This window comes from Callorhinchus milii, unplaced genomic scaffold, assembly GCF_018977255.1.
Source record: "Callorhinchus milii isolate IMCB2004 unplaced genomic scaffold, IMCB_Cmil_1.0 Scaffold9, whole genome shotgun sequence".
Classification (NCBI taxonomy): domain Eukaryota; kingdom Metazoa; phylum Chordata; class Chondrichthyes; order Chimaeriformes; family Callorhinchidae; genus Callorhinchus; species Callorhinchus milii.
This window is the reverse complement of record NW_024704750.1, coordinates 22,064,536-22,090,964: the sequence shown is the minus strand read 5'-3', so window position 1 is coordinate 22,090,964 and position 26,429 is coordinate 22,064,536. Positions and strand designations below refer to the sequence as shown.

General features: G+C 43.7%; 2 protein-coding genes across 4 annotated transcripts in view; both read left to right on the top strand.

Moving 5' to 3' along the window:
* The window catches only part of ston2 (stonin 2), a 34,179-nt gene extending 22,636 nt beyond the window's left edge, over window positions 1-11,543 (top strand). Inside the window, exons 3-5 of the mRNA XM_007906001.2 lie at window positions 4,627-6,726; window positions 8,048-8,250; window positions 8,773-11,543. Coding sequence (XP_007904192.2) covers window positions 4,665-6,726; window positions 8,048-8,250; window positions 8,773-8,856 — 2,349 coding nt within the window. The 5' untranslated portion in view covers window positions 4,627-4,664 and the 3' untranslated portion in view covers window positions 8,857-11,543. The remainder of the gene's footprint in view (window positions 1-4,626; window positions 6,727-8,047; window positions 8,251-8,772) is intronic.
* Window positions 11,544-11,918: 375 nt separating this feature from the next.
* The window catches only part of gtf2a1 (general transcription factor IIA, 1), a 36,563-nt gene continuing 22,052 nt past the window's right edge, over window positions 11,919-26,429 (top strand). The window contains exon 1 of one of the 3 annotated variants that reach the window (XM_007906006.2): window positions 11,919-12,206. Coding sequence is in view for 1 of the 3 variants with exons in the window: in XM_042338252.1 (XP_042194186.1) it covers window positions 21,013-21,042 (30 nt within the window). In the remaining 2 variants the exon portion in view is untranslated. Of the gene's footprint in view, window positions 12,207-19,909; window positions 19,986-20,990; window positions 21,043-26,429 lie in introns of those variants that run through there. The other 2 variants (XM_007906005.2, XM_042338252.1) reach the window with 2 other exon arrangements.

Genomic DNA, 26,429 nt, shown 5'->3' with positions numbered 1-26,429 from the left:
AATGAGTTCAGAAAATTCCTCTAATGTTACAATACCTAACGTTTGCTTGAAGTACTTCCTGGACAATAAACTATCAACTAGCTAAATAAATACTTTTTGTGCTAAATGTGTATGCAGATTTTATATTTAATATGAAATATCCTTGCATTTGATACAGTTTTATCACTTTGTCATGATGTCTCAAAGTGCTTTCTAGGATTTTTACTAGTGATTGTATCTTGTAGGCAATTGATCTGTAGATTTATTCAAAAGTGAACTAAGTATTAATAATAATCCTGGCATTTGATATAATCCCTTATCATGTTACGATATGTTTCAAAGCTTCACAGGATATACTGTAGTGACAGTGCATTCTGTGGGCAAAACGCAGCAGCCAGTTTTGCGCATAGCAATGTCCCACGAACAGCCATGGAGTGAATCACCAATTGTAGCTGGGATTGTCGGCCAGGACACTGGGAGAAACTCCCTTCTCTTTTTGAATAGTATCATGGGATCTTTAACATCCACCTGAACAAGGTAGATGGGTCCATGGTTTAACGTCTCATCCGAAGGATGGCACCTCGAACAATGCAACACCCCCCCCCACCACCCAGCACTGGAATGAGTGTCAGCTTAGATAATGTGATCCCAAGTCCCGACATGGGACCTGAACCCACAACCTTCAGACTCCGGAGTGATAGTGCTACCACTGAGCCAGGCTGGTAAAAAAAAGAGCTGGGACAGGGGTGTGGATGATTTTTTTAAAAAAATAATTAATTTTGGAAACATTAGCAGAGATGATGGGCTGAATGACCCCCCCTCCCCTTCTGTGTTGAACATTTGGCTGTTTCTATTTTTGCCGTGGAATCCCTGTTTATGCTCCAGGGTGGAATCCACAAACCGAGAGCGGGCAGTGGGTGTGCAAACTCGTTCAGGCAAGTAAAGATGGTGAATTGCAAATGTTTCTGACCGCTATGTGAGGTGGGGAGAAGCAGGTGAGGTAAAAACTGTGCCATTGACACCTATGGGATCCCAGTACCATATCACCTCACCTGCAGTCAGACAGCAATGAAAGCCAGAGGCAGCACTGAGCACATTTTGCCCACACAAAATACACAGTCAATTCACTTTACAGTATATTCTGTGAAGGGCTTTGACACGTCTCGAATGCGTAATAAGGCTCTATATCAAATGCAAGGATTATTATTATTTCCAACTGCTTGTGACCAGGTGATCTGAAAGCAGACCACTAGGCGTGGCGTTTGGTGATGTCGCAGACGGAGTCGCAGTGTAAACATGGCAGTAAATTAACTGAAATTGGGAGGGGAAGAAATTACAAAAATGCCATCTGTGCTCATTGTATTCAACCCAGTTTTACTCGAGCGCTTTCAGCTGTGAATTGCTGTGAAGTTGGTACTTGCTGAACATATTTTACCACAATTTAGCAAATCCAGCTGTGGGGAGCATAAAAGCTGTTCCCTGAGCGAAGGACTGAAATTCCACTTGCTCTTAGCCTGCAAGAGCTTGCACTTTCAGCCACTAGGCCCCGAAACTCTGGACACTTCATCTATCCCTCCGCCTTGCCCCTTCCTTCCCCATCTTTTGCCCACGAAATATACAGTCAATTCACTTAACAGGATATCTGTGAAGTGCTTTGAGACATCTCAAAGACGTGATAAGGCACTATATCAAATGCAAGGATTATTATTATTATTACCTTCAGATTGTGCCTGAAGACCTTCCACTTCGACCATAGATTGGGTAGAATTTCAGACCTAGGGCATACACAAATGTGCTTTCATAGGTCACCGAATAGTGATGAGTATACCACGAACTCTGGAAGATTTTCTATCCCTGTCCGGGAGCTTTGAGGTGGAGTTCTGACACACCACAGGCGTAGGTGGCTTTAGCAAATGACTCAGAGAGAAAGAGAAGGCCAAATATGGAGCTAATTAAGCCATACTAAGCTAAATGTGGCATCAAAGTGGACATGGGTGATTTTCACTGGCAAAATACTGCAGAGGCTGGAAATCTATACTAATAAAGATAAAGTGTCTGTCTCCCTGCCTGTGTATCCGACAATCACACAATAACTGAGAAATGATTTATACCTCATCGGAAAGGTCTTGCATCTGGCAGCGTCATGGGCATTTTTTTTTGCAGGCTCTCCTTTCGTTGATGAGTTATATTAAAAAATGCTTTAATTACGCCCCAAAATATGAGGTCTGCAACTACGTAGCGACAGAGGAAAGCACACACCATTCAGAAAGATACATCGATATTCTGCACCTTTTTCTGATTATCATGGGAGCTAGAATCCTCCCATTTGGGACAGACAGAGAGAAAAACTGAGATAGTGAAAGAGGCTGAAAGAGAAACAGAGAGAGAGAGAGAGACAGACAGAGAGAGAGAGACTGAAATAGTAAGAGGGACAGAGAGAGACTGTGAGAGAGAATATATTATAAAGTGTAGTGATGGTGTGTTTTGTGTGAGAGACAGAGAAAGACTGAGAGAAAGTGACATACTGAGAGAGGACAGGGAGTGGGAGATAGAGAGAGAGACTGGGAGAGAGATTGAGAGAAACAGAGAAACTGAGAGTGACTGAAATAGTCAGAGAGAGGGAGACAGGGAGAGAGACTGAGGGACACAGAGAGAGAGACAGACTGAGAGAAAATATATTAAAAGAGTCCTCCCAAAAGGAGTCCTCCCACAAGAGTCCTCCCAACTGAGTATAATGTCTGAATGAAATGTGTGTCTGCTGTGTGTGTGCCAATCTACATTCCATATTGGACCTTTTGGTTGCAAGCCTCGCTAGTCTGAAATAAAAACAAAAGTTGCTGGGAACATGCGGCAGGTCAGGCAGCATCTATGGAGAGAGGAAAATGAGTTAACGTTTCAAGTCTTTTGTCTGACGAAAGGTCATACACCTGAAACGTTAACTTATTTTCCTCTCTCCATAGATGCTGCCTGACCTGCTGCATGTTCCCAGATTTTCTCTGGAATTACGTCCAACTATGGCGGTTTGTGGGCCCTTACCATGTGCAGATTGATTGCCAGGTTCGCTTATCTTAGAGAGTTGCTGCACTTGAGAACAACTCACTGAGCTGTCTGACATTATAAGTAGGATGTGAAATGCAGGGATCAGGTTTATAATCTGGGAGACCTGTGGAGAAAGGGAAGCGAAAGAGATTATGTACTCTCCAAAAACATTAAAGTGTAAATGGCTGGATCTAAATGCTACGGAAACCTTGAGAATTCCTAGGAACTTGTTTATGGTCACAGTTGCTGCTTTATTGATTTTTACCAGCTCTGATATTTATGAGCAAAGTGTGAGGTTGCTGTCAAACCCATTAAAATGCACCTGGAGTTTTCACTCACTGAGGCCAAGATGCATTACAGTACAGTATAGAGCTCACTCGGGTAGTCTCAGGCTTCCGGAAAGGGGCTACGCTCTTCATTTATTATGTTTCAGTACTAAATGGTTGGGGCAGAGGTGACTTAATGCATGACAAGTAAACTAATGGTCATTTTTGTGATTAGCACGCAAGCTATCATGCAGTATTCCCGATATTCATTTCGTTGGGATTGTAACTTGTGCATTGCACAATTTCACATAGGAAGTAAAAAGGTAACAATTTCTTAATATGTTCTTAAATCTATTAGAGAAGGTCATATTTATTCTATCTATAGCTAAAGACTGGCCACGGATGTGGTCACCCCCACCGCACAACTTTAACATAGCACAGGGGCCTATTGGCGCGTGGGTTCACCAGTGTGGACTATACTGGTAGCAGGTACTCCAGATTCTGATGCAGACTTCCTAAACATGTCTCGACTTCCAGGTTGTGAGGTCACTTCTAATGTGCGTTCAGCAGAAAGTGTCACTTCCTGTGCAATGCATATGCCTGCAGACAACAACAACAAATTGCATTTATACGTCCAAGGAAGGACATCCCAAAGGTGCTGGTCAACAACAACAACAACAACTTGGATTTATATAACGCCCTCCATGCTGGACGGCGTCTCATAGCGCTTTACAGTAACGGATCCTGGCGCTGAGCCAGGGGGATGGGGAGAAAGGTGACCAAAGAGAAAGGTCTTCAGCAGAGACCTGAAAATAGAAAGGGAAGGAGCGAGGCAAAGGGAATGAGGAAGGGAATTCCAGAGGACATAGTGGCTGAAGGCACCGCCGCCGAAGGTGGAGTGGAGGACTCGGGGGATGAGGCAGAGGCCAGACCCGGAGGAACGAAGGCAACGGGTACTATTTTGAGGAGACAGAAGGTCAGAGAGGTTGGGGGTGCAGAGGAATGGAGGGATTTGAAGACAAGAGTGAGGATCTTGAAGTTGATCCTCTCTGGGACAGGCAGCCAGTGCGGGGAGCGGAGTTTGGTGCGGGTGAGAATGCGGGCGGCAGAGTTTTGAATGATCTGGTCAGTCAAGGGTTTGCACCCGAGCGTGGGGGTTGTAATCAAAAGGGGTGGAGGGTATTGCTAATGGATGGAAATAAAGATTACAGGTAAAGTTATAGCAAAGGTTTGGGTTGCAATGACTTGTACAATCCAGTTTTTACTGTTTTTCTTTCGTAGCAAAACTGGGTTTCAAACGTTTAACCGGTCCTGTGTTAAATATTTCTTTCTTTCTTTTCAGATGACAGCTCTGTTTGTCAAAGTAATGATGAGACTGACATGGAAGCACTGACGAGACAACCTGATCCCACTCAGCTGAATGGGTGTGCAATGTCAGCCACAGGCTTCTCAAACTGGGTTACGTTTGACGACGATTCAGACTTTGTGACGTCCGTAAAACCCCCTCCGTCAAATTCCCACACAGCTCAGGGGAAGGGCAGCAGTGTCTTTGGGTCCAAAGCAGGATCGAAGAATAACCTGGTGGATTTTGCAACTGAAGACAGGAATGAGGTATTTTCACCAGGTATCCCCGATGTCTTCCTCACATCACCGGCCCGGGCCACCAACCCTTTCCTGGATGAATCCCTCCGTGATATTCAGCCTTCAACCATCAATCCATTTCAAGCGTTCTTTGACCAAAATGAGTCCAACACAAAAAAATTATCAGAGACTGGTTCCACCCTGAGCTTCAGACAGCAGAAGCCGAGTGGCTCTCTGTTTTCTGGAGTTGATGATGTACCTCCATTCAGTCAATCTCCAGACCCAGTTTTCTCATTTCCCAGCCCGCATACCAACGGCCGAAGGGATTGTGATATGTTATTTAGCCATTCCCCAATCTCCCCTTTCTCGGGGGTAAATACCAATGACCCAAGGGACTCTGTCATGTCATTTTCTCCAGAGCCAAGCCCCCAATTGTTTGACGGAAACGCCAGCAATCAAAGCGATTCTGTCACATCCAGAAACTCTCTTGATTTGAACATCCTATTTTCTGCCTCGCACTCCAATGGTCAAACACTTTCTGCTGCATTCAGCCAGTCTGTGAACCCGACATTCACAGATGACTCAGAGGCTCTCGTCTGCCACCAAGACGCAATCACACAGCTTAAACACATTCAGATAGTGGATCCCGATCACTGTGATAGCCCCACACTGCCCGACGACCCTTTGCACTCCCCCGACACGGAAGACTTCACGTTTGATTTTGTCCAACCCCAACCCAAAGACGGCTGGCCGCTTATGTTGAGAATACCCGAGAGGAAAAACATCATGTCGTCGAGACACTGGGGACCCATTTACGTCAAGCTGCTGGACAGTGCTCGGATACAGCTCTTTTATGAAAAGGGTCTAGAAAAGTCTTTCAAGCAACTGCAGCTTCTGCCCTGCCATGAGCTGTCCGAAGTCAAGCTCCAGAACTATGATGAAAATGGGAAGGTTCACACTGTAAGTATTGATCAAGTTTTGTATAAGGAAAAGCGGAAATACCATGCCATGGCAACGGTGCAGGCACCCGTCAGGATTCAGCTCCTGAAGTTCGGCACCACATGTTACCAGGATTGTGTGAGCTTCGTGACAGCCATTCAGGACACGCTGTTCAAGCTGCCGGCCTCCAGGGACATCGGGGCCACTTACTCCGAGGAAGAGGTCACGGTGGTGGTGCAGGATGAGTTCAAAGGGACCGTGGCCAGAGAGGACAACAGCCTATTCCGCCATTCTGTGACCACTCGTATCAGTGTCTTGGCGTTCGTCTCCGGGATGCCAGAGTGCAGGATGGGCCTGAATGATGTTGTGTTGAAAGGGAACGAGGTTGTGGCGCGGCATGATATCATCCCGACCACTACAACCAAATGGATTAAGATGAGCGACTGCCAGTTCCACCAATGTGGGGACGCCAACGCTTTCAAAGCCTCTAGGGTAATTAAGTTTGTTCCCCTGGAGGGACACAAGTTTGAGTTGATGCGCTTCAGAGCTAGATTTGGCGAACGGTCGCTCCCATTCACCCTCAAAACCATAGCCACTGTCCAGGGGGCCGAAATAGAACTCCAGTCGTGGCTGGTCATGTCCTCGGGGTTCGTGTCCAACCAGCAGTCGTTTGCTCCCAACCCGTGCGAAAACGTGATGATTCGCTTCCCGGTGCCACCCGACTGGGTTAAGAACTTTCGCCGGGAGGGTGTCCTCAGGGAGAAGTCACTGAAAGCCAGAGTCAACCGCAGCGCCAGCTTTGGCAGTGCCAGCGTGTCCGGCTCCGAGCCGGTCATGAGAGTGACATTGGGAAGTGCCAAGTACGAGCATGCCTTCAAGGCTATCGTGTGGCGAATCAACAGACTTCCAGACAAGAACTCAGGTGAGCCCTGTCCTGCAGGTGGCATTTCATTTCACTGGAATTCATTGCTTTCTGCTACTCCAGTTACGATGGGGCTGTAACGGTGGCGAGGATGGACTGCAGCACTGCTTATCATGGGGTCCTGTACTGTAGTGGTTAGAGCACTCGCCTCGCGAGCAAGAGGACCTGGGTTCGATTCCCAACAGGGCGAAACGTTGGGCAGGTTCCTACTCCGCACACCTCTGTTTACCTAGCAGTAAGTAGGAACCCGGTTGTTAGTTAGGTGGATTGCTTTCCGGGATTAATAATCTCTTCAAAAAATAATAATAATCCACGACTGTTTGTGGGACGCTGTTGTGTGCAATTGGTTGGTGCTTTTCGGCCACAAAACACACAGTATATTCTGTGCTTTGAGACGTCTCGAAGACGTGATAAGGCGCTATTTCAAATGCAAAGATTATTATTATTATCATCATTTCCTGCGCTAGCATCACTGTGCGCATAGCTTGCATGTGAAGCGCACAGCACCCTCCAAACCGTAGCCGCTGTCCAGTCAACAACAACAACAAAGCGCCCTTCACCCGGGGTAGGGTTCCAGTCAAGGTTGGTCATGTCATTGAGGTTTATGTCCAATCTTACGATCCGAAAGTCGGCCAATTTTATGAAAGCTAAACAAAAAGCAAAAAAACATAAAATAAACATGAAGAGATTTTTTAAAAAATGGAAAACTTGCAACTTTTATCTATTGTTGGATAGGAACAGACTGTCCTCCAGACAGCGGTAATTTGTGCTTCTGCCTTCACTCTCCTCTCCTCATTTTATTTTGGGTTTAGACAAAAATGCAACTTAACGAAAACCAGTGTAATGAGAAAACAATTCTCAGTGTTTACCATAATAATGATAATAGTCCTTGCATTTGATATAGCATCTTATCACGTCTTTCAGACGTCTCAAAGCGATCACAGGATATACTTTAAAGTGAATTGACTGTATTTTGTGAGCGAAACATACAGAGATGCGTTCATACAACAACAACAACAACAAGATTCCATTTATAAAGCGCCTTTCACGTCAGGAGGACGTCCCAAGGCGCTGCACAGTTGGGTCATGACCCGAGCAGGGGGGAAATGGTCAGGGTGAGGGGAGGGAATAATAGTCACAACAGGTTATTAATAACCTCAACACCATTTGGCAAACTCAATTTGTAAAGTTTCCATGAAACAAGCGCTTTGAGACGTCTAGGAGGTGTGAAACGCGCTATATAATAATGCAAGGATTATTATTATTAAACGGTATAAAATTTGTTCCCCTTTGTTTTGCTAATAAAATGTTGTTTCTCCAGCTTCAGGACATCCCCATTCCTTTTACTGCCACCTGGAGCTGGGGTCTGACCGGGAAGTGCCCTCGATCTTTGTCCACTATGTGGATGTGGAATTCGACATGCCCAGCACTTCAGCCTCCAAAACTGCTGTCAGGTCCATCTCAGTGGCCAACAGAACGGACGTGAGGAAGTGGGTTATTTACAAAGCTCACTACAGTTACCAGGTATATTGCTCGGTGATGCCATCACTTTTTTTTTACTTCGAAAGGTTCAACAATCCCCGTTGTTTCCTTAGGCGACTAATGTTAAAATTCTGATGCCATTTTCCTCCAAAGTAGTTGTTGAGGTTCTCGCGTCATCAAAGCATGCTGCCTCTGTTACCGATGCCTTCCAAAGCAGTGCCCAGTATTATCCCTGGAACTATCAGGAGCTTTCCATTCAGTTATTTCTGTACAAACACCAGTGCCACCAAGTCCAAAGCTATCTTGCCCTACCAATACAATCGATACTGTTAACTATTCCTCCATTGACACCTATAACGTCGAAATGTGGCGGTCAATTTGTGCACAGCAAGGTCCGAGCAACAGTTGTTAAGCAAATGACCAATTTAGCATAAATAGGTAAAGCAGCACCCTCCCCCACCCAATTACTGCATTAGAGTTGACATTAAAACTGATGGTTACGGGTGTAGGACAATTTTATTAAGCAAATATCATCTTTTGTTCTCTTGTATGTCCTGTGTGCAGGTGGAAATGGAACAGAAAAGGGCAGAAGTTGAAGCTCTGGATGGAACAGACAAACATTGTCCCACTGAGTGCGTTCAGCAATGAAGCCCTCCCACCACCTATACGAGAAGAAGTGCCATTTGTCACATCTTAGCCTGCCTGTGTCTGGTATATGTTTCTAATACTGCCTAATTATTAGGAAACCTAATGTTCTCATTTCCTTAGTTCGACTTTCCAAAGCTTGGGCAATTGAGAAAGGAACTTGCAATCCAACACTGTGTGAATTTGATGGGCAGAAATCCAATTGTTATACAAAGCCCAAGGACAGAATGTTATCTCAAAGAGGCATTGAATTCAATGAAGCATTGTGTCTAAGTACCCGCGACACACAAAGAATACCACGCAATCCGTCATTTTTATGTCGTTTGTACAGGTGCCCCGGTACGGAGAAAGAGAGGAAGAGGTTAATTCCTGTCATGAAGAGAACTCTCTCCTAACTTTATATTATAATCCAATTTACAGGATAAGTAAAAGGTTTGGCCAATATTGAATTCTGCAGATATTCACATGGGTCTTCCACTGTAACCTCCCACCACACAGCTCAGGAACCCATCCCACTTCCGTGAAGTTACGTTGCAGCCAAATTCGATGAGAGAAAAAATATAAGAAGAATTTGATTGTTTCAATTTACTTTACAGTATATCCTGTGAAGTGCTTTGAGACGTCTGATGTACTATCAAATGCAAGGATTATTATTATTTATTAAATCAATATCTGAGTAGAGTTCAAGCAGATCGGAGTCAGACCTATCCACATATCTGCAGAATTCAATATTTATTGCTGCTTTTTTCCTTCATTTCCTGAACCTGGATTTCCTTAACTCTATGCCCTTCAATAATCTGTATTGTGTCGAGAATTTCTCATTTTGCACACCACTGGTCTGCCTTGGGCCTTTCCGAGCCCGTGTACATTCCTTTGTTCCTATAAACTGCTAGAAAATGGTTTTCATTAAAGAGTTCCTGTTCTTTTTCTCCATCTGCAGTGCCTGTAGTTTTGAGCTTGCTGATAGGGTGGGTGATCAGGAAGGATGAAATTGGATGGGCTGAAGGGCCTTCTTCATACGAAACAATCTTGTAACCTCATGAAGATTGACTCATCTTTTGTGAAACAAGCGCAGTGCCCAGCAGTTAGCAATTGACCGGCATACTAGGACAAACCACACTATCGAGCTAGGACCACCCTACCTATTAAGGTTTGTCTCTTATGGTTGAGGGCAAATGTACAGTTCCAAGTTAATTGATTAATCAAATAGTGGTTTAATCATCGCCAATCAATTTGATTACTGAAAATCTGTTGTAAAACACAGGACAGGAAGTTTTGTTGGAGGGGGAGAAAAACGACCTCTGAATAGTACAGGTTGTATTTTTGAGTTGCTTTATTGCAGAGAAGGCCCATCATGTCTGAGCTGTTCCCCTTTATACCAAATACTTCACTTTGAGAGCATCAGTGTTTTTGTGCTGGAGACTGATCTCATCGCTCTCATAGCTGACCTAGTTCACAAAACAGTCATCAAGGAAATGATGTTTTTTGAATTCCAGTTTTTTGTATTTTGTAGTATTTCCAATTGCCATTTTACAGTTTTTTATTAAAAATTTGGGGGGCTTTTATGACGATATGTATATATTTTGCAGACAGGCAGGATGTTCAGATACCTGAGGGCTAAGAGTCCATTTAAAATAGAAAATAGATGGTTTGGAGGTGAAAAGAAATGGGATGCTTGACAGAAGGACTTTTGCAATTACTTTTTCTTGGAATCAGTATTTTTTTAAAAACAAAATCCATCTTTTTCTAGACTGTGGAGCCCACTGATCTGAATACCATGGACAGCTGTACTATTTAAGGGGAACTATCTGCCAGTGCTCATTAATCCAGGAAGGATGCAGGTTGCCCTGTTGCTGTATTACACAGTGCAGCATCTAAATTGACCGAAGGGTTTATGCTTGGTGGGGGAAGACAAGGGATGGCGGTGGGAGAGTATCTATTACTACCTTAAGTGATTGAGTAAAGAGAAAATGGTGGTGGAGTTTGACAGCCACCTGGCTAAGACTGGAGCCAAATCCATTCCACAACACAACCTTACTAAGTTTTAATCCCCCTCCCTTGCGTCCTTCAAGGCCCGTCTCAAGACCCGCCTCTTCAACCGTGCCATCAGTCACCCTCCTACCTCCACCTTCCCTGCTCTTCCCCCTCCGGTCCAGAGTCTTGGGACATCCTCCCGACCTGAAAGGCGCTATGTAAGTGTAATTTATTGTCATTTCAAGGTATAACTTACACTGGAATCATCGAGTAACATCTCTTTTTGATGTGATTCTGTGAGAAATGTGCATGTTTACCAGAGTTTTACCAGAGTTGTGAAGGATTTCATTTGACCAGGATGCCCCAGGTTTGATCGCTGGTCTCAGATGGAAAGGCAGCAGTGATTGGCCTCGGTGATCTTGGGATGGGGAGTTGACAAAATCCACCAAGGATCCTGCCACTGAGTTCTTAGCTTATAAGACTTTCACACACTCACATGCACTCACAATTTTTGGGGGAAAAAGATTTTTTTTTAAAAATTGAGCTTCGGCAATAAGATAATTTAAGGTTTTTTTATGTAAATCAAAGCAGACTTGTCAAATTCTACTAAGGTATCAAACCAGGGATATTCTTGCACTTTCGTGTTTAAAATGTTATGTAATGTATATACATGAAATGGTGGGTGAATTTTAAATAAATGTTTAAGGCTTCTGTCATTTCTTGTTGGATTTCACTTCCTTTCATCAGAAAGAGGCAATGATTCGGGAAGAGTAATTGCTGGAAATGCACAGAAAGGTGATCAGCATTTGAAGATAGATCACAGTTTGATATTTGATCTCATCCCTCCAGAATTCCCATCCAACCATATCCCATTCCAGCCACAAGCTGTTATTGTGCTGAAATTGCCCTCGACACCGCTGACCTTGTCTGTTTTGGTCTATCTAAACGTTTTTTTCCGCGTTTACTTTCTCAAACCAATTAAGAATTTTCTACATTGCAATAAACTCCCCTGCAAGACAAAACTCTTCAAGGTTGAAAAGCCCGAGCTTATCTTTCACCTTGAAGTCGAGAGCTTGTTTTGTTCTCAGTGGGAGAACTGGAGAAAAGGGTGCAGCTTTAGTGGGAAGCCAAATCTCCATTTGCAATGTATTGAGCTTTGTGGAAAAAAAAGTACCATTCATACAGCGGGGATAAGAGCATTTGTTTAAATATGAGCTGTTAAGAATAAACTTGAAGTCAATGTTATCTCTTATGAATCTTGCTGGCCTGGTGTTTGCTTCGGGCATTCTGAAGCTGTGTGGTGCTTGACAGGAGCTGGCTTGTTTTCAGGTCTCCAAGCTGAATCAATAACAGAAAGGAGGAGACAACTTGCTAGTTTGGTAAGTCCACAGCTGAGTGATTCCAACACCTATTGTTTTCGTGGTGGAGTCCCAAGGCTTTCCCATCTCCTCAATCTGTCAAATCAAATTACAGATTTTAAGATGCTCACAGAAAGCGATTAAAGGTAAGGTTACCAAAATAATTCTTTAATAATAATTCTGCATTTGATATAGCGCCTTGACACGTCATTGAGACATCTCAAAGCACCACACAGATATACTGTAAAGTGGATTGACTGTATATTTTGTGGGCCAAACGCGGCAGACAATTGCACGCAGCAGCTTCCCACGAACAGTCGTGGATTGAGTGACCAAATTATTGTTATATTATTATTGTTATTTGTACCCACGGAAAAGCGATGTGAAATTCTCTGCCACAAATGGTTCTTGAGGCAGAATTAGTGAATTAATTTAGGAGTTTTTTTGTTTTGATCAGCCCATCACCACACCAAAGTGTCTCAAACACTGTAAACACTGTAAAACGTCACGACTGTATTTCTAGGTGAATGCGGCAGCCAATTTACGTCCAGCAACATCACGCAATCCACCAAGCTGTGGAGTGACACAGCTGTTGTTGAGAGTTCTTGAGCTATCAGTCTGACTGGAAGGAATTTACCACATTTAAAAAACAGAGGGATTAGGGGATATGGGGATAGGGCAGGTAATTAGAGTTAGATCTGAAGATCAGCCATGATGTTATCGAATGGCGGGGCACAGGCTCGAGGGGCCGAATGGCCTACTCCTGCTCCTAATTCTTATGTTCTTATGTTCTAAGCCTTTATCAATGATACACGTCGTTCCAAACTGTAACTTCACAACAGAGGGGCTTCTAAGAACAGAAATAAAGATGCTGCCTGTGTATGAGGGACTGACTGCAATCGGAAATCTATTGTTGAATGTAGTACAGTAAATTTCTGGCAATATAGCATGGTCCTTGCAATCCATACGTAATTGTATATGTGTACACAGACACAGCAGCCAATTTGGTCATGGGAAGGCCCTACAAACGGCTATGAAGTGAATGATTGTCTGCAGAAACTTCCTTCTCAAGACTGAGAAAAAAAAGTATCATGTGATCTTTAATGTCCCCTGAACATCAGTTTAACATCTTACCTCCAAAGGACAACACGTAGGACAATGCAACACTTGCCAGAGTAGTGACTGCATTTTGTACTTGAACGTGGCAGCCAATTTGCTCACATCAATGTCCAACAAACTGGCATGAAGTGAGTGACCAATTTTATCTGGGGGATTGCCAGCCAGGATCCAGGGAGAAACTCCCTTCTCTTTTCCAATAATACTACTACTGCTACTTCCCTTCTCTTTTCCAATACTACTACTACTAATAATAATTTTCCAATAATAATAATAATAAAGTATCTTTAAAACATTCACTTGAACAGGCATAGACAGGAGCTTGATGTGGTATCTCATCCAAAGGATGGCTCCATCTGAGTTTTTTTATTGCATGGAGGTCCGTCAGCGTCAGAAATTGGGGTCAAAAGGGCTGGCGAGCAAAACAGACTGATAGTATTTTCTTCCTCAGCCACACCTGCTTGTGCTTTTTACCATGCCCCTCTTCCCCGCCCCACCACCCCTTCCCCAACCCTGAGGAACTCCATTAAACCAGCATCATTTGATATCTCTCTGCTGAGAGACGCTCAAGTTGTTCAACAGAAACCTCTGTGATGTAGAATGATTGTACCTCCCTCCTCTGGTCACACATCGGCATTACAGACCATCTCTATCTGTAATGAAAGCAAATAAACCGTCAGCAAATAATAATCCTCGCATTTGATACAGTGTCTTTCACCTCAGGAGACCATCTTGGATTATTTCACAGGATTTACTGTAAAGTAGTTTCTACATAAACGCCAAAGATTTGGTAACAAAACGTTTTATTTTCTAAACCTACCCCAAAAAACAAAAATAACTAGATTTTTCAGAACTCTGAGGATCTTTTTAATCATAGAATCATAGAATTGCACAGCACAAAAAGAGGCCATTCGGCCCATCAAGTTTGTGCCAGCTCTTTGAATAGAGCAATTAATGTCAGTCCCACTCCCCAGCCCTTTCCCCATAACCCTGCAAACCCGTCCTCCTCAAATACCCGTCCACCGCGTTTTTAAAAGTAGTTATCGAATCGGCCTCCACCACCCTTTCAGGCAATGCATTCCAGATTCGAACAACTCGCTGCGCGAAAAAATTTCTTCTCACCTCCCCTCGGCTTCTTTTAGATACTCTTTTGAATCTGTGACCTCGAGTCACCGACAACCCACCAGTGGGAACAGTTTTTCCCTTTCTAACCTAACAAATCCCCTCATGATTTTGAAGACCTCTATTAGGCCTCCTCGTAACCTTCTCTGTTCCAATGAGAATAATCCCAGCTTCTCTAGCCTTTCCTCATCATCAAGGTCCCTCATTCCTGGTACCATCCTCGTAAATCTTTCCAATGCCTTAACATCCTTCCTATAGTGTGTTGCCCAGAACTGGGCGCAGTACTTTAACTGAGGCATAACCAGTGTTTTATATAGGTTAATCATAACCTCCTGACTCTTGTACTCTCTGCCCCTATTTATGAAGCCTAGAATCCCATTTACCCTTTTTACAGCCTTATCTACCTCTCATGCCACCTTCAAGGATTCATTTACCTGCACCCCTAGGTCTCTCTGTTATTTTACCCCCCTTAAGATTGTATTATTAATATTATTATTATTATTACCAGCCTGTATTGCCTCCCTTCATTCTTTCTACCAAAATGCATTACTTCGCATTTCTCTACATTGAAACTCCTCTGCCATGTGTCGCTCATTTTACCATTCTGTCTATGTCTTCCTGCAGTTGGCTCCTATCCTTCTCACTGTTTACCCCCTCCCTAACTTTGTGTCGTCCGCAAACTTGGAAATGGTGCTTTCTATACTCAAGTCCAGATCATTTATGTATATTAAGAAGAGCAGTGGTCCTAATACCGATCCCTGAGGGAACACCACTGTACACTTCCCTACAGTCAGAAAAGCAGCCATTCACCACAACTCTCTGCTTTCTGTCTCCCAGCCAGTTCTGGATCCATGCTGCCACCCTCCCACGGGCTTCTATCTTTCTTACAAGTCTTTCATGTAGCACTTTGTCAAATGCCTTTTGGAAGTCCATATAAACTACATTAACTGCACTACCTTTATCCACCCTCATGTTACCTCATCGAAAAATTCTATTAGATTTGTTAGACAAGATTTGCCTTTAACAAATCGGTGCGGCTGTCCCTAATTAACCAATATTCTTCTAAGTGAAGATTTATTCTGTCCCGGATTATAGTCTCCAGGAGTTTCCCCACTACTGATGTTAGGCTGACTGGCCTGTAGTTCCCAGGTTTGTCCTTCTGTCCCTTTTTGTGCAGGGGAGTAACATTGGCCACTCTCCAGGCCTCTGGCACCACTCCTGTGTCCAACAAAGATTGAAAAATTGTGGCCAAAGCGTCCGCTATTTGTATCCGTGCCTCCCATAGTATCCTTGGCTGCATCCCGTCCAGACCGGGCGACTTATCTACCTTCAGATGCAAAGTACTCATTCAGCACATCAGCCATGCCCTCTGCCTCCACAATAAGATTTCCGCCTTGGTCCTTAATTGGCCCCACCCTACCTTTGACTAGCCTTTTCTCCTTGATATGTTTGTAAAATATTTTAGAATTCCCTTTAATGTTACCGACTAACCTTTTTTTGTATAATCTTTTTGCCCCTCTGATCTGATTGCTCTCCCTAAGCGATTGTTAGTGATTAAGATTGTTAATATGGCTGATATTGACTATTTACATTGATGACTTGAGGAAACCTCTATTAATGGCTCCGGGATGCTACCTCACGTGAAGGGCGCTATATATATGCAAGTTGTTGTATACAATGCAGCTGAAACCCTCATCCACGTTTTCATCACCTCCTGCTTCGATTATACCAATCCTCCATCTCCCCAGCTTCACTGATCACAAAATTCAATCCATTAAAAATTCCGACGCCCACATACTCACCTGCACTAAATCTGTGGCCCCATCACGCCAGTCCTTGGCAGGCTCCACTGTCTCCCTATCACAGAATGGATCAACTCATTCTCGTCTACAAAACCCTTCGAACCCTGGCTCCTCCCTATCTGAAGGAGAACAGGAGTTCTGGCCTGAATGCCCGGTAGTGACCCTGTACAAAAACTGCTCAGGCTATTGGTTTTATAATCAGCATAGAGTAGGTTAAACTGAAATGGACCAGATAGATACCGAAGGATGGGGAACAAAGACAGGAAAGAGTAACTGAATAACAAGTTCGTATTAGGACAGTTAAAGAGGCCGAGTTAGTGATATGAGAGAGAGCTAGAAGGGGGTGGTATTAGAGTGGTAGGCACAAAACTTAATTACAGCATTGTGATTGGAGTATTATACCTATATATGGAATGTGTGCCAAGTTTTTCTTTGTTCGAACCACAAGAGTGTGCCTGGACTATAACCAGTTTGCAGTGCGGTAATAAAGACAAACTTTTGAAATCTACCTGAAGTCTGAAGATTATTTTACGCACACAAAGACGGTTTGAGAAGTAATAACCCAACACTACCTCTCCGACTTGCTTACTCCTCACTCCTCAAACTGCTACCTCCACTCGGTTGGCTCCGGCCTCCTGCTTGTCCCTTGTCTCTGCTTCTCTATCGGCGGTCATGCTTTCAGCAACTTTGGAACTCCCTCAATCAATCCCTCCGCCTTTCTCCCTCCTTCCCTATTTTCGGATCATGCCTGAAGACCTTCCTCTTCGACCGTGCTTACGATCACCTATCAAGCTCTGCCATTGTTAAGCTTCCGAGACACTGTGTAAATACAAGTTGTCGAATGGGACCATTGTCTTAACATTTAAAATCATTGAGAAAAATCTTAAATTCGGTCATAATTCAGAAGCGGTTTTACCATCATTCTTTAAAGACCAGGTTTCCAAATGAAGGCCGATTTTAAGAATTTTCTGAAAGTCAGCACTATTTTGAACTTCATGGCAAAGATCACCCAAATCCAAGAGTAATGAGGCCAGTTGCAGGAGTTCGAATGCAGCTCTGGCTGAGGTACAACAACTTGCATTTATTTTGCGCCCTTTGCACGGTGTAGCGTCTCGGAGCGCTAAAATCATTGAGAAATTCATGCTCAGCATTCCATGAATTGAAGTGAGAACAGCTCACCCAGCATGGAACAGCGATTGCGTTTTACACTTGCAAAATAATGTGTGTTTTGGAAGCGAATTGACGGCTTTTTATTTACCGCACGACTGTGGTTTACCAGCATACGTCTTATATGTACTAATTGCCATCTGTGCATTGAGTGTTGATAAAATAAAGAACCTCAGAGCTCATCCACTGCCAACAACAATCAAACTGAAGCCTGAGGCACAGGAACTTTATATATATTTGGTCGCTCAATCCACAACTGTTTGTGGGATACTTCTGTGCCCAATTGGCTGCCGCAAATTTACAGTATATTCTGTAAAGATGTCTCAAAGACGTGATAAGGCGCTATATCAAATGCAAGGAGTATTATTATATTCTGGAGGCTTTTAGAATTACAGTAAATACGAGACATGTGTGATTTATCCGCCAAGAGTGACTGTGAACCAGCAGTACTTTTAGTATGGCATAATGTTTCTTTATGCACAGTGTAAAATTACAAGGGGAGGAAATTGGAGAAAGTGAGAGTCGGGGAGATAGAGAGGGAGTGAAGGTAATAGAGGAGTGAAATTGCTGTGATAATAAATTATCCATTCTATTTACTTAACCACAATCCAGTTAATGTGGTTATTTGGCTCTATTGCAAATATCATTTGTTTTTCCCAATTATGCCGTAGAAATCCAATCACAAAGTAACTGAAAAACATACAATTTGTAATACCTGGCCACATTGAAACAAATCCTCCGTCCCCAACAACAAATCAGGTATTTGCTCTGTTGTCAGGTGTAGTGACTATTTGTAGTCAAATGTGACACCACTCAGCTCTCGTTAACTTTTCTTCTGGAGTTTTGTTGCACTTGGACAAGCGTGGGAAGCTTGCCAGGCAGTGTTTTCACTTTGGTTTTAGCTGGTTAGACTCCAGCAGTTACCCCAATGCACGCTGGGGTCCATTCTCAAGCCTTGGCTCTTGCCAACCTGTGAGTAAAACTGTCTGGAATAAGGTAAGTAAGATGCATCCTTCCAAGGAGAGAGTGGATATTCTATCCCAGACAAGGGAATTCCCTCGTGTAGGTGGAATATGTGGAACCCTGAAACCCTCATTCACCCATTCATATATCTAGGTTCGACTATGCCAACTCCCTGCTTGTCGGCCTTCCCAACTCTTGCCTCCACAAGTTGCAGATCATCCAGAACTCTGCAGCTCGGGTCCTCTCTCTCCCACACCAGGCTCCGTGATCCTATCAACCCCACCCTCGCCCAACTCCACTGGCTCCCTCAATAATAATAATAATCCTTGCATTTGATATAGCACTTTTCACGTCTTCTAGATGTCCCAAAGTGCTTCACAGAATATACTGTAAAGTGAATTGACTGTATATTTTTGGGCGAACGCGGCAGCCAATTGCGCACAGCAATGTCCCACAAACAGTCATGGATTGAAAATGACCAATTTATTATTGTTTTGTTTATTTGGAGGGATTATTATTAGGCTCTGTGTGGAGTAAGGAAACTTGCCCAAGGTTTCGCCCTGACCTGCCTGGAATTGAACTCAGGTCTCTCACTTGCAAAGCGAGTGCTCTAACCACTGAGCTACAGGACTCCACCAGAGGATAGAGTTCAAACTCCTTGTCCTTGCCTTCATGGGGCCTTTCCTCTCCTACCTATGTGACCTTTATCAATCTATCCACTCACTCCGCTCAGCGGGCTTCGGCTTGCTCCACATCCCCTGCTGGCCTGTCCCATCATCGGTGGTCGAACCTTCAGCTTCTCTGCCTGCCCCACTTCATGGAACTCCATCCCATATTCCCTTCGCTTCGCTCCCTCCCTTTTCTCCTTCTCGAGTCCCTCCTCTTCGACCTTGCCTTCAGGCATTCCCATCCCATATCCTCTCCACCCTCCACCCTCCCTTATCTGAAGCCCCCCCCTTCCCAGCTTGGGTCAAAATGAGCCCTGACTGTCCGGCACCTTGAGACGTCTTCCCGACGTGAAAGGCACTGTGCAAATAGTTTCGTATTGTAGTTTGAAAACTCTTAAGCTTGGTGATGGGTTTCTGCATAATATCAGTCATCCGCCTGAACAAGAAGAATTTAGAGGGTTGTTGGCCAAAATGCTGGAGGTAAAACGCCCTTCTTGGGTTTTCCAGGGGTAAATAATTCCTTAAAAGAAAAAAATTCTAACAATAAATGGGTCACTTTGATCTACGACTGTCTGTGGGACGCTCCCGCGTTTCACCCACAAAATACACAGTCAGTTCGCTTTACAGTGTAGCCCGAGAAGCGCTTTTGAGACGTCTCAAAGACCGCGATGAGGCGTCGTATCAAATGCGAGGATTGTTATCATGATTATTTTTTATTATTCTTGGGACGTCCTCCCAACGTGAAAGGCGCTGTACAAATGTAATCTTGTTGTTGTTGTTCTTTTTCCCACTAGTGACATGGGGATCTTTACCATGCACCATTGACTTGGAATGGGGACAGAGATCAGCCACATTGACCTGTTGCAGGTCAGCGGAGAGAAACTACAGATCCCAGCAGCCATTGCGCAAATGTAAAACTACCCGGATGTTCTCCACCCACCGCAACATCTCGCGAGAGCTAGGTGTGGCGTCCTTTTGTATTGCTGGACCCTCCCTCTGGCGGTAATTGAGCCGCAATTGCCCCCTCCCCCCCACCACAGGCATTTGGCGAGCAATTGCCTGACCCCTCCTCCTCAAGCGGCAATTGCCGGACTCTCCCATTCTCAAGGGGCAAACAAGCACTCGGGGCGGTATATAAACGATCGGTGGAAAAGGCGAACGGCTTTCCGGAAAAGAGAGAATAGATACATTTTAAAAAATCATCACAGTATCTTGTGATATTCAGTACATTTATTGATTATGAACTCCATTCTTTCTCTTCCTCCTTCCTCCTCCCCCCCATCATCAAATAGGGTCAGTTTTGATTGCCAGGCATGACGGGAGTTGAGGTCCTTCTGAGTCCAGTGTGCGCAGAGAGCGGTGGGAACGACAACTCCCAGTAGGCACCGCGCAAACGCATCCGGTCGCTTCCCACTTCTCCCACCCGCCCTCCCACCACCAACCAATCAACGGCGCGAGGAAAGGCGGGGCGCTGCCCTTCCCGCCCACCCGGATGCGAAGAACCAATAGCAGAACGCCTCCCCCCCCCCCCAACGGACAACCGAGCAAGCAGTTGCCTGACCCCGCCCCTTCTAGCGGAAATTGAAGAGGCAATTGTAATTGCCTGACCCCTCCCCCGCCCTACACCCACTCCAGCTGCAGTTGAGGAGCCAATTGCAATCGCTTCACCCACCCTCTACCGGCAATTGAGGCGGCAATCGCCGCAACCCCCCTCTAGCGGCAATTGAAGCAGGATTGGGGCAGTATATAAGCGCTCGGTGGAAGAGGACGGACGGCTTTCTGCAGCCCGCTTCCCAGTCACCCTCCCCCCCCTCACTCCCCCCCCCCCTCTCCTCCAACTCTTTCCCGGCGAGAGAGAGAAAAAAATAATTATAATTATTTTAACTTCCCAGAAAAAGATATATATTGATAATAATTCTCTACCCCCTTTCTCCCCTCCTCCCCCCCCCCCTTCCCCCCACCCCAACCCCCCACACTCCCTGCATCCACATGGCGAGTTCGGCAAACTCAAACCCGGTGGTAAGATTTTTTTTTTTTGGTTTCGTTTTTTGTTTTATTTTTATTTTCTACCCCCCCCCCACCCCACCCCCCCTCCGCCTCCACACCCTCAAAAAAAAATGGAAAGCCGAGGGATAATTTTTTTAAAAAAAACTATTTATTATTATTCTATCTCTGAAGGGAACTTTCTTTTTTTTAAAAAAAACCTCGAACCCTCAACCGATTTGGGCTTAAAAACGACCACCCCCCCCCCTCCCCCCCCAAAAAAAATGTCTCTCTTCCTTTTTTTTCCTCGAAAAAAAATCTCTCCTTTTCTCTTTCCTCTTTCTTTTTTCAAAAAAAATGATCTCTCAACCGTCGATCGTCGTCGGCCCTTTTATTTTTGTGTTGGGTCACTTTTCCAATTGAACTCGGGGTGGTTTTTGGGGGTGAAATGTTAAGTCTTTCCCACTCCCCTCTCCTCCCCCTCCAAAAAAAAATCAACATTTTTATTATTGCTGTTATTAAAGCTGATTGCAGCCAAGTCAAGAATTTCTAGATGTGTGTGTGTATATAATATATATATATATGTATATAATATACACACAGTATGTGTTGACCAGGTAGAAAATGGGTATTTTTCTTTTTAAAAAAAGATTTGTGGCCCCAAAGACATAAAGGGGGGAAGTCTACAATAACATCTTCTTGTGTTTTCCTATTACTACAAAGTGAGCTCTTATTTATTACAGAAAGTTGTGGTTACTTTTATAAATATTCCTGGAGGAGGGGGTGTGAGGTGAGGGATTTTTTTTTGGTGGGGGGAAGATATTCAAAAGATTGGTTGACGTTAGGGTGTCATTCTTATTTTGTGTCTGGGGGGGTGTAAAGATTTTTATGGGGGCAATCATATATATAATATATATATATTATAATAATCATCCTTGCATTTCATATATAAAACCTGTTAAAGGTTTTTAAAATGGTAAAAGTTGTCTCACTTCATCTCAAGACAACACTTTGATTTGTTTTTTTTAAAGAAATGCTATTTTTTGCCCCCGACACGTTTTTAGTTTTTTTTATTAATGTGTGTTTTGTTTGGGGGGAGAGAGTTACTATTTAAAAAAAAACCTATATTAAAAAATAGTCTGAAGGTGTATATATATATATATATGTGTGTGTGGTGTGTGAGGTTCCCAATAGCAAAAGTTACCTTCCCATTCCCAAGACTGCAAAAGGGAGTGAATAATGGCCCTGTCCTTAAAAGACGTTTCGAAATGTTTTTTTTTGTCGTCTTCCCTTCTCCCTCTCCCCCCCCCCCCCTCCATTTATCTTGATCTAGAATGCTGTTTTTTTATGACATATATATATTATATAAGGGTCTGGAGTGAAGCTGCTGATGAAAATAAAGACCCCCTCTCCATCCCCTCCCCTCAAAATACACCCAACAGTCACCAGAGCGAGACATCACATTGGGCCTTGCTGTGAGCCTCGAGCCTGAGGCTCAAGTTTGGGGCCTGGCCTGCTGTCCCCCGGCCTCCCGCCCGGTGGCCCGGTGAGGCCTGATCCCGTCCCCGGGCTCTGTCTGGCGTGTGTCCTCTCTTCTCCCCCCTCCCGCCCGCCCCCCCAGTGCCCGACTGCTGCTCCGCTCCCTCTCGCCGGCCCTTTTAATACAATCCCCGCCGCCCCTGACGGGGATGTGCGTCACGGGCGGCGCCATATAAACGGCGAGGCGAGGCCAGGCGGGCGGCGCTCCGCGGGGAGAGGGCGGTGCACAGAGAGGGGGAGAGAGGGAAAAAGAAAGGGAGAGAGAAAAAGATGGAGAGAGAGGGAGGGAGAGAGAAAAAGATGGAGAGAGAGAGAAAAAGAAAGGGGGAGAGAAAAAGATGGAGAGAGAGAGGGAGAAAGCCCTCACTGCTTTATACCATTCCCCTCCCCCAGACATTAACGTTTATTAATGTGCAATGTACTGCAGCATCCAGTTTAAAGACCCCCCCCCCCCCCCGCTTGTCCAGGGTTATTTATATTCTCTCCACATCCAGAGCTCCCCCCCCCCCCCCACACACACACACACACACAAAATGTTCAGATTAATTGGCAGCTCATCTCTCTGTTGTTTGCTGACTCCGCTGCTGCTGCTGCGCCTCCGCAAACTGTGGGCTCCTTAAACTCATCCCGTTCTGCAAAACGCTCTGAGACGTTTCTTTTACGTGAAAGGCGCCGTTTTGACTCCTTGTGATTCTCCCTCTGCGGTCCTGTCTCTCCTTTCTGAGACCAGACATTGCAGTCTTGTACAGTTTTACTGTTGTTGTCTAATGTCCGAGGATTGTTTTTGGAGCTTTTTTTTCCCCCCACGAAAAAACAATGTAGCTTTGGCTTCCTCCCACCACCCAGGTCAAACAAAGATGTTTTTGCCCCTCCGAGGAAGTACCTAATAATGGTGGACCCCAGCCACAGATTTACAGTATTGTATTATATGTTCAAGCTGTGCACTCTAATGTTTGGTGTATGGGAATACACTTTATATAAACAGACGCATGATATGGGCGAAACAACAGTTGTTTTGTCCACAAAATAAACAGTCAATTCAATTTACTGTATATTCTGTGAAGTGCTTTGACATGTCTCAAAGACGTGATGTGGCATTACATAAAATGCAGGGATTATTATAATGCCAATTATTTTTGTTTTAAAAGAAAACGGCTTCTGTTTTATAAAATGTAATTTTGAAATATTGGATTTAATTTTGTCTTGATCCACCCCCTCCCTCCCTCAAAGAAAATGAATTGTCAAGGTGGTTTCAGAGTGTGTGATAAACAGGGATGGAATTACTAATGACCTCCACAGCAGTTCTTTTTACTTGACTTTGGGCCATTATGGCCTTCTCTTTGAAATAAAATATGTAGAGAATGCCAGTAAGATCTGGCAGAGGGCAGAAAAAATTGTGAGAAACTATGCACTTTTTTTATGCTCTCTAATAATTTGTGGCCCTGTGCTTCAAATTAAATTTTTGTTTCTACTCAGCGATTAGAATATATATTCTCCCTTTTTCAGTTGCAGTTTAGCTGTTTCCTGATAGTTCATAATTATTATAATAATAATCCCTGCATTTAATATAGCGCCTTATCACGTTATTGAGACGTGTCGATGTACTTCAAGTATGCTTCAAGGTGAAATGCCCCCAAAATAACTGCATCTAAAGAAAAAGGCACAAAACCAAAATAAAACTGCCCTCACCAAACGTACTGTATGCTGTTTTAATCCAGTTATCCATTGGAAAAACCCAAATGGAAATTACAGTATAAATCAAGTGGATTATAACCCATAGCAGATTTTCCTCTTGCAGTTCATATTGTGACCTGACCACCTATAATCACTCTTGAGTATCCGGATTATAGTCGGTAATTCATGGAGTCTTTGACGGCCAAGAAAACAAGCAAACGCTTGAACGATTTATCGATCTAGTATAATTTTCAGTGGTGAATTCATTGATTGTTGCTTGTTTTTAATAAAATATCGGGAATTTTTGGCGCAGTTTTAAAAAAAAAATGAGCCTGGGGATCGCATGATAGGACTTGTTTATGTCTGAGATGGTTTTAACCTGTAATGTAAAGAAAATTCTGTTCACCAGGACATAAATTTGGTGGCGTTCAGTTATTAAGGTCATGTGGGTTCTGAGTGAAATAGGAGGAATGTTAATGAGATCAGTCGTGGCATATGACTTGAAGATGTTTAAGATTGTCTGTTGTATTACCGGGATCTCACAGTTCTTTGTAGGTTTTAATGATATACGTACAGTTTGCCTGTATGTTGCCTCAGTAACGAATGGTGTGAATAGTTTTGAGGTGTTGATGTGATGTATTAAATGAAAGTATTGGTTTTATTTCTATATTATAACCCCCCCCCACCCCAAGTGAAAACTGGTATCAATTTTTTATTTGTATTGGAAAGAAAATCTCCAAATGGAGAAAGATTTTACAACAGAGAGCCAAATGTCTGCACTATTTTGTATCACTCCCATTTTGCTCTCCCCAACCTTGGATGAGCAAATGGTTCAATAATTGAATATCACACAAAAATACACAATCAATCCGCGTTGCAAAATATTCTGTGAAGCGCTTTGAGATGTCTCAACGACATGATAAGGTGCTGTATCAAATGAAGGTTTATTATTATCCCTGTTTCTCTCTACCTCTCGCTTTGCCTCTGCTCCTCTCTTTTTCACTCGCTTCCTCTTTCAGACTCGAATGCTATACATGTGCTGTGTAAGACTTGCTGTTGCACGACTGACATTCAGGGAATCAAGAACATCCCGTTGTGCAAAGTTAGTTGCTAAGAGCTGCTCAGAATGACTAGATTGTGTTATTAGCAACCATACATATGCACATGCTCAACTTTCTTCGAGGATTGCATCCCTCTATGGCCAGCTTTTGCATTGGGTGCCCAAGCGCTTTGAAAATCCTTTGTGTGAAGTTACTCACACAAGTCTTATCAGTTGGGACCATACATTTCATATGACTTATGCAAAGTATGAGCTATATCAAACTTGCATAGAATATAAACTCTTGAATCGGACTTGGGCAGATGTACGACTTGGACAATTATACGATTTATAGAGATCAGACTTATGTGAGTTTTACTGTAAGAGCTGTTTTATGGTTTGGAGCACTTTGCTGTGGCCAAAATGGCAGCTGCATTTGCCTATATATAAAAGAGAGTCGCTGCATTTGGCAGAATTTCCTGTGAAGTGCTTTGAGACGGTGACATTTACGGGCTGGAAACAAAAGTTAGCAACTGGTTTGAAATGTGTCAAACTAACTTCGTGGTGGGAAAGAAAACCCCTAGACATCACAGGTGTATCCAGTTTGCGCTCAATCCACCAATTTGCCTGCTGCGTAGCAGTTTTATTTGAGCTACCTTTTTTAAAAAAAAGCCGAAAGTGGTTTAAATTTAAAATGTTAAATACTGATGGTGATTTATCAAACAAACCGATTGATGTTGTGACGAATCTTTAGACAGTTTAATTGTAAATTCTAAGCTGGATTACTTTTATTATCGGGAGGAATAGACGGATATTTAACTTTGAGAGAGGATTTAGCTAAAATAAACTGGGAAATTAGACTTAAGGATTTAACAGTAGACCAGCAATGGCAGATGTTTAAGGAGATAGTGCAAAATTCCCAGCGAGCACGTATTCCTTTGAGGAATAAGAATGCCACGGGAAAGGTGGCCCAACCGTGGCTAACTAGAGCAGTTAGGGAAAGTATAAAGTTAAAGGAAGAAGCCTATAAAACAGCTAAGATGAGTAGTAAACCCGAGGATTGGGAGAACTTTAGTGATCAACAAAGGAAAACCAAAAANGTGATAAGAGGGAGAAGATGGAATATGAGGGAAAATTGAGATAGTGGATGGCTTGTCTTTGATCTTCCAAA